Source organism: Pogoniulus pusillus, chromosome 11 (assembly GCF_015220805.1).
Source record: "Pogoniulus pusillus isolate bPogPus1 chromosome 11, bPogPus1.pri, whole genome shotgun sequence".
Taxonomy (NCBI): domain Eukaryota; kingdom Metazoa; phylum Chordata; class Aves; order Piciformes; family Lybiidae; genus Pogoniulus; species Pogoniulus pusillus.
In genome coordinates this window covers 18138180-18151469 of record NC_087274.1, presented here as the reverse complement: position 1 = coordinate 18151469, position 13290 = coordinate 18138180, and the positions used below count along the sequence as shown (strand labels likewise).

Sequence of the window (13290 nt, the reverse complement as noted above, 5' to 3'; positions counted from 1 at the left end):
GGCAGCGAGGAGAGAGCAATGCCACAGCCCAGGCTGGAACACTCAGGGGGCACCAGAGGAGGGAAGAGGCAGATATTTGGTGGAGTAGAGGGGTTTCAGCCTCTCCCTGAACCTCTCTGCCTTCCCATGGGTGTGCTGTGGGTCATGGCAGAGCAAGGTCTCATCTGGCCCCAGGCAGAGTGGGGGAACATGAACAGGTTCGGGGAGGCAGAGGCTTGGAGGGGCAGAGGAACTGGTGCAATCCATAGGCATGTGGAGGCACTCCAAGTCCATCTCAGGGTCCTGTGTGGCCATGCTCAGGCCCATGTCGTAGGGATCCAGCAGACTAGTGGGTGCAGGGGCCAGGAGCGCTGGAGCAGGGGTTGCCCAGGGGAGCAAAGGAGCCCAGTTCATCAGTCTGTCCCATGCCACTGGGACAAGTTCCTCTTCAAGCCCCAGGGTCAGAGCTGGCAAACTCCGACCAGGATAAGGCAAGTGTGTGTGGGTGGCACAGACCTTGCCATGGCATTCAACAAGGATGGATAGGGGCCCCCAGCACTGGGAATGGTAGCATCCACCCCACACCCTGCACAGCTTGTCCTGGGCTGCAGCTGTCCTGGAGGGAGCAGGGTATGGCCAGGCTAGGAGTGCCACCAATGGCTGAGCAGCAGGTCCTGAGCATGGAGCCTCTGAGGAGCTGCCCCCAGAGCAGGGGCCCTGGGAAGGGGGACCTGGACTTGCAAAGAACCACAGGGTGCAGGGACCCAGGCTTGGGCTCCCCAAGGTGGGGGGCGATCAAGGGGCTGCTCCAAGCAGAGGTTGGTCCAAACTCAGAAGCTCATCCACCCACCTGGAGTGCTTTTGGGATGGCTGAGCAGTGCCCGGAATGGATGTCTCACAGTGGGGAGGGGGCTGTCAATGGAGGCACTTCCTAGAAGCAGCAGTCCCCTCCCTACTGCAGGCCAGAAGTGCTGGGCTTAGACCCTACCGGGCTCCGTCCACCACTCCCGGGCCATCCATGGAGACCTCACACCACAGAGGCCACCCCTGATACGGAGGTGACCTTGTTGTCCTCAGCCCAGGGCTGGAGGTTCTGCAGGGCATAGAGGGAGGAGTTGTGCATGCAGAGCGGGTCCTGGGGCAGTGGCTGGCTCAGGCTCTTCTGGAAAGCCTCTTGCTGCAGGTGCAGCATCAGGCGGTTGGCCTGCTGGCGCTCGGCCTCGCGCTCCTCCGCCGTCTGCCGCCTGTGGCACACACAGCCCATCAGTAGCCACCCTTTGCCTGTGCCCAAGAACACCCCAACATGCTGCCGGCACCACTGTGTGTGCCAGGGCAGCAGGGCCCCACTGCCTCCTATTGCAGCCCATCCTGCTTACCAAGACACTGCTGTATGTCGAGGTATCAATGCCCCACAACCCCGTACCTCTCAGTGCTGCCATGTGCCAGAGCGGCACTGTCCCACAGCCTCTGTCCCACAGTCCCATCCCTCTGGCATCACTGTGCTCCAGTCTGGCAGCACTCTGCATCCCTGTCCTTCTGCTGGCACCACAGTGTGCCAGTACAGCTATGCCTTATAACTTCATCTCTCTTGGCACCTCCCATGTGCTGAGGTGGCAATGTTCCACGGCTTCTCCCCCACAGAGCCCTGTTCACCACTTGGCATCGCTGTGCACTGGTCTGTCAGTGCCTGGCAGACCTGTCCCACTGCCAGCACTACTGTGTGCCAGTGTCCCACTGTCCCACACCTTCATCCCTCTCTTGGTGCCAATGTAGTAATGCCCTGTAGCTCTGCCTGAAGCCCACCCTGCTGCGGGCATCACTGTGTGCCAGTGTGGCACTGCTCCACAGCTCCAGCCCTGCAGATCCATCACTCCCTTAGCACCACTGTGCCTCACCCAGCTGGGCACAGGGATGCCACGAGGATAGGTACCTTATTACACTCTAGCCCAGCCTCTCCCAGGAGACAGAGCTGTGGTGAGGGGAGGCTGCTGAAAGGAGCCAGGGGGTGGGAGCAGCAGAGGCTGCAGCAAGGCTGGCCCCATTACCTCCACTTGGTGCGGCGGTTCTGGAACCAGGTCTTGACCTGGGCGTCCGTCATCTTGAGGGCCTTGGCCAGGGTGGCTCGCTCGGCTGAGGCCAGGTACTTCTGGCGGTGGAAGCGCTTTTCCAGCTCACAGATCTGCACCCGGCTGAAGGACGTGCGTGGCTTCTTGCGCTTGGGCGGTGTGCGGTTCTGGTAGGGGTGCCCGATGCGCCGGGTTGCCGTGAAGGGCGACAGCGCAGCTGTGGGCAGAGTGTGGGTGAGGGGCTGCCGGAGGGGGTCACGGGCAGAGCACCCAGCCCAGCACTGCTGCCACATGGGTAGAAGTGGGCATAGCTCAAGAGGAGGCTCAGACACTCAGGGACATGAGGACAGGGACCTCCTGGGGGGTTATGGGGACGGCAAGCTCTAGAGTGACTATGGGGAGAAGGAGCACTGGGGGGGACACCAGCAGTGCCCAGGGAGGTGGTGGAGGCACCGTCCTTGGAGGTCTTCAAGAAAAGACTGGATGAGGCACTTAGTGCCATGGTCTAGTTGACTGGCTAGGGCTGGGTGCTAGGTTGGACTGGATGATCTTGGAGGTCTCTTCCAACCTGGTTGATTCTATGATTCTATGAAACAAGTGCTCAGCAGAGAGGGGGTGAATAGGACACCCTGAGTTATTCTTCCCCAAATCTCCCAACCAAGGGACAAACCAGGCAGCTCCAGGCATAGCAGAAGATTCAACGCCCATCCCACAGACACATCAGTCTCCCAGCCCAGTGGCCGAGGACCAGGGGTAGTGGGGCAGGTTGGAACACACAATTCCAAGGCTGGCATAGGGCCAGTGAGGCTTTTGGCAGCACAAACCAACCCTTCCCCGCATTAAACCCTGCCACAGCCTGGTTATGAGCCTCCCTGGTGTTGCCAGGCTCCCCAGCCGTCCTGGGGAGGGGATGAGACTGCAGAAACATTCAGGATGTTACCAACAGCTCCCGCACAGCACCCAGCTCCCACTTGCCTCCTGCTCTGACAGGCCCATGTCTGAACCACAGCCCTCACCACCATCATTGGCACCATGCAGGAAGAGCTACAAGTGGCTAGGCCCATGGAGCCATAATGGCAGGGACACAGGACAGACCCCATAAGAGCCTCAGAAACTCCTGGCACCCGGCAGACCCTCCCTCCTGCCTGCGCCCAAGCAGAAGGCCAGGCTGACTGCCAAGGGAGGTGAACACGTTTGAATGCAGGTGGAGCTGTGCAGCCGGGGGGATAGAGGCTCACAAGCCCTCTCCCCATGTGAGGCGGCCCCTTGCTGGGAACAGATGCTGACAGCCTACAAAGCACCCCAAGGCCACAACGCTGAGTGATGGCCACGGCTGGGAGACCCCGTGCTGGGGAGGGCCCTCCCCGTCCACCCCACTGCTGGCGCCAGGCAGGAGACGGGGACGTCACCTGCCGCCCCTGCACAGGGACGGTGCTTTGTCACTGCCGTTATGGCAGGGTGGGCCGGGAGGTGAACATGGCTCTGCTGGCGCCCAGGCTGGGCCCCCACTGCCTCTGGGCAGTCTCTGCACACAGTCCCAGCAGCCCCCATAACCGGTGCTTGGCGCTCGGCCCCCAGCTCCATGCAGCCCCTGGGCTCATCCCCGCATGGAGCCACACACTGCAGACGTGGCTGTGCCGCCATCTTGGGAAGAAGCTGAGCCGAGCTGAGCCAGGCCAGAACCCCCCAGCACTCATGCACTCCTCACCCTTAACACCCTGCACCTTCTCCTCCGGGATGCAGTGACTGCCACCCTCACCCCAGCACTGGGCGTTCCAACCCCCACCACGGGCACTCCAATGGCCCCATCAGCAGCACTGGGACCTGTCATCACCTCTCCAACACCTCCATCGCCACCCACCTTCCCAGCACGCGCCCACCCCAGCCTCTCCCACCACACAGGTACTGTGCCCTTTGCTCATCCTTGACATGGGGGACTCCAAATCCCATCCCTCAGTGTCCCACGGTCAGGCCCCAGAGGCACCCCACCTGTTCCCTCTCCCAGAACAGAGGCACTGGCTCTCCACACCCAGACGAGTTTTACATCCCACTCCCATCACAGCTGCCTCCCCAACTCCAAGCCCTGCTCCAGGCAAAGCAGCCACCCCACAGTCCCTGGTGCTTCCCATTACTGGTGTCCTTGGGCCCAGGGATGGGACTGGACACAAAGCAAAGCCCGTGGTTAAAGCATGGCAGGACTCCTTGCTGCCTGGAGCAAGACCTCAGCCAGAACCCTGTTCGGAGCCTCGGGGAGCCAGAGCGGGACTGCGACAGAGGTATTGGCACCCGTGCCAGCCCTGAGCCACTCTCCGCGGACCGCAATGATGGCCGCTTCCCGCGGCAGTAGAAGTCTAGACCGGGACTCGGCAGAGACCGACGGAGAGGAGCAGGGCGAGAACCCCCCGCTGCGGGAGCCGTAGAGCGATCGGTCTCCACCAGCCCCGGCTGGCCCGTACCAGCTCCGACCCCCTTCTGTGCCTGCCTCGCTGCGCCGACAGGACCCGTCGGAGCCACCAGAGACGTCGGTAGCCGTCAGTAGCGGTCGGTAGCCCATCTCGCTCACCTGAGAGACGGTCTTTGGCGATGCGGCGCGTCGTCTCCATCCAGGGGAAGGTGAGCCCCGAGAGCCCGGGCACCGGCGGAGGTGCGGCGGGCGGAGCGGCGGGCGCAGGCCGGTGCGCCGGGACGCGGATGACCCCGGCGGGCGGTGCGGCGGGCGCGGGCGTCACGTTGACGCTCACGTTCATACTCATGTTGAGGTTGTAGGAACCGAGTGAGCAGGCGGGACCGTAGCCGCCGCTGTAGAGTCCGTAGTCGGACTCCCCCGACGCTCGGGCCGATACCGGGGGCTCGGCACCGCCGAGGATTTGGTCGATGCCGAAGCTAATGGGTTCGTGGGGGGGGGGGTCCCTGCCCGCCGCCCTCCCGACCCAGTACCGCAGCCTCCATCGCCCGGAGGAGCTCAAAGCCGCCGCCGGGGCGCGGGCATGGCCAGGGGGCGGCGGGGAGAGGCTGCGGGCGGTGGCGGACGGCAGCGGGCGGGGGCGGGAGCAGGGGCGGCTGGTGTGGGGTGCCCGATGTGGTCCCAAGGGAGCCGGGACAGGGTCCGGGGCTTTGGCCGGGCTCGGGTCATGGCCCGCGTCTGCTGGCGGGCCCGGCGCGGGAGCGCGGGTGCGCGGAGGGCCCCGGCGGCGAACGCTTTTCTGCCCTGCTCCATCTGGACCTGCCAAAATCCCGGCTGCCCGCGCCCTGATTGGCGGCCGCCACCCGTGATTGACAGACCCGCGCCCCTCGAGGGCGGGAGCTCGCGCATCCCGGGGCCACGCCCCAACACCGGGTACCCCTCCCCCCCCCCTCCGCCACCGCCCGGCCCTGCTGAGGCTCCCGTACCAGATCCCGAGACGGAAGGGCCCGTCGAGCTCCGAGTGCGCGAAGTTCCGTTTGTCTCTCCCTGGCTCCACCACTCTCGAGCCCCGTTCACCGGACGGCTCGCAGCAACGAACCAGCGACGCGGGGATCACCTAAACCGCTGCCGCGATACCGGACAGCACTCCGAGCCTTGGCGCAGCCCTGTTGAAGCCTTCGGTGGCGTCGGGGTGTCCGGCCTGCCCCCACTGCCGTCCTCCCGGGCGCACGGATAACAGGGAGGACGAACCGGCTCCGCGCCAGCCGCTCACGGGGCGTGCAGTTCCCAAGAGCCGCCGCTGTCCGGAAACACCGAGTCCGACCCCGCCGAGCCCATCCACTGCGGAGCGAACGGACCTCGCGGCCCAGGAGCCACCGCTCCCGAGGCACAGACCGATCTGCCACTCACGGTGGTACGAAGCCCTCTTTCCCCGACCTTCCATTCCCACGACACTGACTTGTCTGCCGTTACCGGTACCCGGGACCTGCGCTCCCGGGGACACGGATTCTTGTTCCCCCTAGCCGCCGTTACCGGGGCTCGGAACCATCCGTTGTTCCCGGCGGTACGATCCTCACTTCCTTTGACCTGCCGCTGCCGGTATCACATACCCGGTTCCCAGGAGCCCGCCGTTCCGAGACATCAGTGTTACATGCATTCACAGACATTTACGCCGGCCTTCCGTTCCCGGGCCAGGGATCTCGTTTATCACGGACCCGCCATTCTCAGTAGAGCCAACCTCATTTTCTGCGAAGCCGCCTTTCCTGAGTGCCCCGGTCCTCCCTCCCCGCTGTTCCCGGTGTGCAAGACTTGTCCCGTCGATACAGGTTGATGGATCCCGCTTTCACTGATCCCGCCGTTCCCGGGACAGGGATCCTGTTCCCTCGCCCTGCCGTTCCTGGGACACGGGTCCCAGTTCCACCGAGACCGCCGTCCCTAGTGCCGACCTCAGTTCCTCTCAGCATTCCCGGTAACACGGACCCCAGACCGGCCCTACAGGGATGCTTATACCTGGTCCACGGGAAAGGGCCCGGCCGCTGCCCCACCGGGGGACCGGGACCGGGGTGCGATGGTGCCGCCCAGGGCGGTAACTGCCACCACAGACCGGCACGGGCCGGGCCTGACCTCCTGGCGACTATCAGCAGCTGCACCGTTCGCAATGAGTCCCGCCCGTAGGACGGCGGACCGGTCCCGGAGGCTGCCGGGCTTGGAGTTGCAGCTCCCGGGCTGGCGGAGGGTCACGGCTTCGAGGCAGGGGCCGGCGGGGAGGGGGCGATCGCCCAGTCACCCTGGCGCCACCGGTCTGGGGCAAATGACATTACCGGGTCCTGCGCCTGTAAATCACAGCGGCACCGGGAACTACAGCTGCCTCACCCGTGAGGCACTGCACGCACCGGAGGCACCGGGAGCATTGGGCCGACCCGCTGCAGCGTGGAGTGACTGTCCCCGCACCCACAGTTCCGCCGGGGCTTGGGGTCACGGGCCCTGGAACTGCACAGGGGCACGGCTGCTGGGCGGCGTGGGTTGACGACGTGACCCAGATGCTGTGCCAAGCCGGATGCAACATGCTTGGAGCTTGCCCCTCCCTGTCGATCCCCCAGGAACCCCGTGCCGGGGTGTGAGTCCCCATGTGCCTCAGCATAAGCTGTGCCAAGTTGAACCCTGGACATTTCCCAGCATTTCCTGCTCATGGCCTGACAGGTCCCGGGAAAAACCTTCCCGGTGCTCCCACTTTACACGGTAGCTCTGGCTGCCCAACCTGGAAAAGCCACCAGATCGGGGTTTGCCATGGCAGGGGGGCTTGCCATGGCAGGGAGGCTTGCCGTGGTCCCAGGGGGCACAGCTGGCATGGGTTCTCTCGCTGGCACCCACTCTGCACCATAACTACCACTGCAACTGGCATGACACTAACACTGGCACCAGCACTAGCTTTGGCCAAACTCTGCCTGCACGGACCCGGCGCGGTGGCCGTGGCCGGGAGGAAATGCCGGGTGCAGGGGGAGGGAGGAGGCAGCAGGTTAATTAAACCTGGAGCAGAGGCAGATGTTTGCCGTGCCCAGGGGCTGGAATGCTGCCGGTCCCGGGAGATGGATTGAGGAGCAGGTGATGGGCCCGGGGGCGACATGGGCTCACTCGGCGCCTGCCTGCTCCACGGTCCGCCCCGTGCCCACGGGAGTTTGCCGAGTGGGTGCTCAGACCGACTCCCGCCCAGGGTGGATCCCAGCACTGAACACTCGCCCCCCGAAGGCTGGCAGGGAAAGGCTGTGTGCCCGGAGAGTCCCCAGTATGGCACCATGTGGGCAGCCATGCCTCAGGCATCTATAGCCACATGCTGAGGGGTCTGGGACTACACAGTGCACCAGTACAAAACCGGTCTCCGTTCCTCAACAACAGTATGCACTGACTGCCACAGCCCCTGGTATGTGGCCCCCTACCCTGCACTTGATTGCCTCTGTAGGATGCAGGGGACATGTCCCCATGCCAGTGTGGTAGTATGACCTAACACCTGGGTGGCAGGGAGGGATGGAGGGAACATGGCAGAAGATGGAGTGGTTGCTCATTTCTAGGTCAGCCTTCAGTCACAGAGCTCTACCTGTGGCCACCATAACACTGGGCCCTGCCACTACTGGACCTGCATTGGCTCCTTCAGAGGCCAGCAGCCAGAGCAGAGCAGCATTCTGGTATCCAACTGCCATGTCCTCCACACCACCCTAAGGATCTCTGCCCACCAGCACAGCCAGCCTGGGAGGCAGCAAGACAGGTACATCAGGTTCTACCCCCTGCCCTGCTCTACAGTGGGGGTCCCATCAGTGCTGACCTGGAAAAAAATGTTGTGAGCACATCGGAATCTGCCCTACCCCACTTCACAATGGGTGTCTCGAGTGGCACTTACCATCCAATCAGCCACCCTGAGGAATGCCTGGGGTCCTCCAGTTCCCTTGTCATCAGTCTTTCACTGAGTCCTCCACCCCGGGGATGGCATTTGTAGCCAACACTGCTGCATGGCTTCGTATTGCCACATCCCAGCATGCCAGACATGTCAATGTCCTTGTCCCCCACTAGCACTCCTGCTCGGCTCAGGTGCTGCTGCCGGGGCAGGGGTCATTCAAAGGGATCCCTGTTCGCCCCTCACCACCGGCAGCTGCCTCCTTGCGCACCGGCCAGCGCACGGCAATTAAGTATCGAAGGCCTGGAAGGGCCCCACGTTACCACCGGCGAGATGCTGCCAAGCGCCCGCTCCCGCCCGCTCCCCCCAGTAATCTCATTACCGCTGGACGTCCCCTTCTTCCTCCCGCTTCCCCCCAAACCCGCTGGCAAACTGTAGGGACAGTCAGCTCCTCTCTGGCTGCTGGGTTAATTCTGGGCTAATTAGATGAAGCCAGCCCAGATTGGATTACTTTAGCCTGCATTTGGTCCTCCAGTCCTTGGCTTGCGGCTCCCGGGGGAGCTGCTGGCGCCTCCTGCCTCAATCAGACACTTCTTAACCGCATGAAACACTCCCGGTGCCCCCCGCGCTCGCCCCGGGGTGGGCGCCGGCACCCGGCCGGGGTGCGCGGGGTGAGGAGGGTGGCAGCCGGTGGGCATGATCCCGGCCACGACCCGCCGTGAGGAAAGAGACGGGGACGGAATGAGGTCGCTGGGGCAGCACCGCGCGCGGCGAGAGGCCACGGCTACAGCCGGACCGCCGGCTACCGGAGCCCCGACGGCCGAAGCCAGCGCAGCCGGACGTCACTGATTGTGGCCGTCGGCGTCTGCGCAACGTTCTCGGGGAGGAGCTGGATGCAGCGGGGACACGCGGGTAGCTACAGAGTGATGCTGGCCCCGAGCTGCCAGCGGCCAGGTTTCTGATGGGTGTCCCCGGGCTATAGCCCCCCAAGGTGGGGGACAGCGGAGCAGGAGGTTCGGACAGTCCCCGTGTCCCACTGGATCTGCGGCGTGAGCCTCTCCCTGTAAACTTACCCACTGGCTCCCTGGGCTGGGGACAGGGGACAAAGGGGCAGGACACGAACCTCCCTGGGCTCGGGGAGACTGCAGCAGTGCTTGTGGTTGCACCTCACAGTCGGGGAGGGAACACCCACCACGGCTGGCTCCGATGCCACCAAGGTCGCAGGCGAATCCCCGGGATTGGCATGGTGGCAGGTGGGATTAGGAGAGGGGTGAGATGGAGCTGAGAGCACGAGGGGTTGCTAAGGGGGACACACGCACAGTCCCTGGGTCTCCGTCACGGGAAATGGCGGAATGCACAGCTCTGGCCCTTCTACCCAGCTTCATTCCTCTGCCCTAGCCCAGCGGGGCCGGTGTCGGTGTACGGGAGCCACGGGACGGTAAACTGGAATTCTTTCTTGCGCTCTGCTGGGTGGTCCTATGGATGACCGCACCCCCATCCGCTCCTCATGGTGGGCAGGAGGCTGCTGCGGGGTCCCGTCCTGTGCGGCGCTGCCCGTCCCCGCGGGCTGGGTTGTCAGCAGGTGCCAGCGGCCGCGGCTGTAGCTGCCGCGGTGCCGTTGACAGAAACCGTCGCTCAGAACCTGGTTATCAAAGGCCGAGGGCAAGTAATTGCATTCTGCAAATCCAATCAGGTGCATTAGGCAGGAGTTGAGTCCATAACCGCCCAGTTCCCCCCCGCAGCCTCCTACCCTCCCTGCCTGGCCGTGGCACCTGCTGGCACCGACCTGCTGTGGTCCTGCCACCCTGGAGAAGGCCCAAAACACAGCGTGTGGGGCCGGAGTGGGGCTAGGACAGCGGCTCCAGCCATGAGGAGGTGACATCAAGACAGGAGCCCAGCTCTGGCAGGGCCAGAGCGCTGCTGCCCTGCACCCACCGCGGTCACGAGTATGTCCGGCCTCAGCTCCGGCCCCGCTTGGCCCCGCAGAGGGGCTCGGCCGGGAAAGCACCCCGGCAGGCGCTTACCAGAAGGAGACGCCCAGGCCCCGCGCAGAGGAAATGGAGCTGAATATTTGAGCAGGTCTCTGCTAAAAGCTGCGGGCTGCCCGGCCCTGGAGCCGCGTTGAGGCCGGGGGAAGAGCCGGCTGCCGCCCAGACATCAATTATTCACGGGGAGATGGAGCTGCGCGGCCTCACGTGTGCCAGGCTGCTGAGCACGGCCCCTGGAACAACGGTTGCCGGGCACCCCGGCCCCGTGGCCAACACTGGTGGGGACTATGGGTGGGCAGCCTGCCCCTCATTCCCATGGGTGCCATGTGTAGGCAGTGGCAGAGCCACCCTGCAGACTGCACACCTCATCCCTCCCAAAGGTTTGCACTGCTTGGTGTCAGGCTGGTGTGAGGCGGAGGGAAGGGGGACACACAGGAGATGTCAACACGGATGACAGTGGGTGATGGCGTGGGGAGACCCTCTGCTGTCTGCATTTGGTCTGTGCACGAAGAGGCTGCTTGAGGAATGAGAAGCACTCTGCCAGCATGTTCTTCAGGGATATACACCAGCAGGTGCCTCTGCCAAGGGTTACTAGTGCAGGAACTAGCCAGCACACGCTCATGTTCATCTTTGCCCTGGTATCCCTTCACCAGGGGTCGATTCTTCCTTCCTAGCAGAGATATCACCATAATGACTGGTGACCTAGTGGCCTGGGCCCAGGATGGGGACACACTGGTACAAAGGGCATGCACAGGGTGGGCACAGGACTGGCCTGAGAGCAGGCAGTGCTGCTGTGGAGCCCATGGCCAGGGTATAACGCCAGTGCTGGTGCTGATGCTCAGTGCAGTGCTCAGCTTGATGCTGGCGCCAGTGGTCAATAGGGTGCAGTACTGGTGTCCGGTGCGCTGTCAGTGCTCAGCGAGGTGCCTGTACTGATCACTAAGGCGTGGTGCTGGTGCCGCTGCAATGCCAGTGCTGGGTGCTGGGTGTAGCGCCATCTCCAGGTTCACTAATGGTGCTGAGCACGGTGCCAGTGCTGGGTGCAGTAATGGTGCCTCTGCAGTGCCAGTGTTGGATGTGGTGCTGGGCTCGGTGCCAGTGTCGGGTGCGGCGCCGGTGCTGAGGGCTGCCTTAGTGCCTCAGGGCTGCTGGCCCGGCTGTGACCCCCGCAGCCTCCTGTGCAGAACCCCCGGCTGCCCCTCCCAGGAACAGCTCCGGGCAGGTACAGACGGGGCCGGACCCTCCCCGGGGAGGGGTCACTCCGGCCCCTGCCTCCTTCCCGGCGGGGACAGGCCAGGGGGCGGGCAAGTCGAATGCCGCGGTCACACCGAGGTGGGGATCTGAATTCGCCCGCCCCTACCCGCGGGCGATCAGGCACAGAGGAGGGTCCTGCAGCTCCCAGTGGACTCCCTTCCCAGCTCTTGGGGCTGAGAGTGCTGGGCCTCGGCCACACACCACACTCAGCCTCCAGCGGGGGTGCAGGGACACAGAAGGCACACCGTGGGGCTGAAGGACGCTGGGGCTCAACTGGTGCTAGTTGCACTTCAGAGGACCAGGCTGAACAAGTCCAGTCGGTCACAGGGGGCCAAGACACACTGACCATCTGGATTGGGCCATACTGGGCTTCCTGGGACCTGGAGGAGCTGAGGTGACAGGGGTTAGGACACAGATGCTCTGAGCAGGACAAGTTGAGGTGACTGGAACAAATATTAGGATCAGGATCACAAGGACACGAGCATCTGAGCTGAGCAATACCAGGATCATGAACAAGGCCAGGACAAGGACCAGGACTGGGACCAAGGCCAAGACCAGGACAAGGACCAGGATCAGGAAGACCTCAGTTTGACTGCCACTGCGGCTGGGATAAGGACTGGGACCTGGCTTCATGAAGCAGCGTTCAAGTCAAGGGAATAGCTACCGCCAGCTGGTTGCCAGGGAACCTGGTCACCAGGGAAGCTGGTCATGGCAGGGACAGTGCCAGGTCACCCACGGGCCTCATCACCACTGCTCCCAGCTGCACTGGAGGCACCCTGGCCTTGCATGCTCAGTTGAGGGGAACAGATGTCGCAGCCCTGGCAGAGCTGGGCTGGAGCCTCCTAGGAGATCAGACCCCCATCATGGAATCACAGAATCGGTTGGACTGGAAAAGCCAAAGCCAACTCTGCCTCTGCTCAGCTGGGCCCCAGCCATGGTAGCCAGTATGGTACTGGTGCTGGTACAGCTCTTGTACCAGAGCAGGACTGGCAGTGTGGCTGTGCAAACTGTGTGTAAGAGCTCCATAACAGCGTTGTGGCTGGGCCAGGGAGGGTGGCATCATATGGGCTCTGCTGGTGTTTAATCACTTACTGGGAACCCCTCAGGAGCACAGGGTGATGAAAGTGGGGTGCAGGGTGACATGGCCAAGGGCATCAGCCCCAGCCGGGGGTCCCCACACCTTCTCGGGGATTTGATGTGGCATCCCCCCTGCTCACTCTCAACCCCCAGTTCAGCCTAGGCGTCCCAGCGTAGCCACCTCTGCCTGTTCCCCCACCCGCCCAGCCCGGTGTCCCGGGGGTGCCGCAGCCTGGCCCGCCGGCTGCCCTAGCCGCCTCCCCAGACAACACTTGTTGCTGGGATTGGAGCAATAACCGCGGCCATAACGAGCCATTACGGCCCTTAACGGCCTTTAACGGGCTCTGCTTTGCATTAGCGGGGCCGCTCCTTCCCCTCCAGAGCCCTGATCCAATCACCTCCATTAGCGCGGCTCCAGCCTCCGCCGCTGCGCCGGAGAGCTCGACCCGCCGGCACCCGGCAGCCCCCGACGCAGTCCCCTGCCACTCGGCACCGCTTGAACTTGTGGCCCCAGACCCGTTGGCACCCTGGCACCCAGCACCTTGGCACCCAGCACCTGGCAGCCCCCAATCTGGCAACCCTCGACCCACCAGTGCCAGCAGCACCTCCGGCCAGCGCTGGCAGCACCCATACTGC

General features: G+C 63.9%; 1 protein-coding gene across 1 annotated transcript; it reads right to left on the bottom strand.

Annotated features, from left to right (window-relative positions):
• Window positions 1–65: 65 nt before the first annotated feature.
• Window positions 66–4994, bottom strand: TLX2 (T cell leukemia homeobox 2). Its single transcript, XM_064151842.1, is given in 4 exon segments — window positions 66–1223; window positions 2025–2262; window positions 4609–4946; window positions 4948–4994. Coding segments are annotated over 4 exon segments (840 nt in total). The 3' UTR covers window positions 66–1006.
• Between the last annotated feature and the right edge of the window lie 8296 nt (window positions 4995–13290).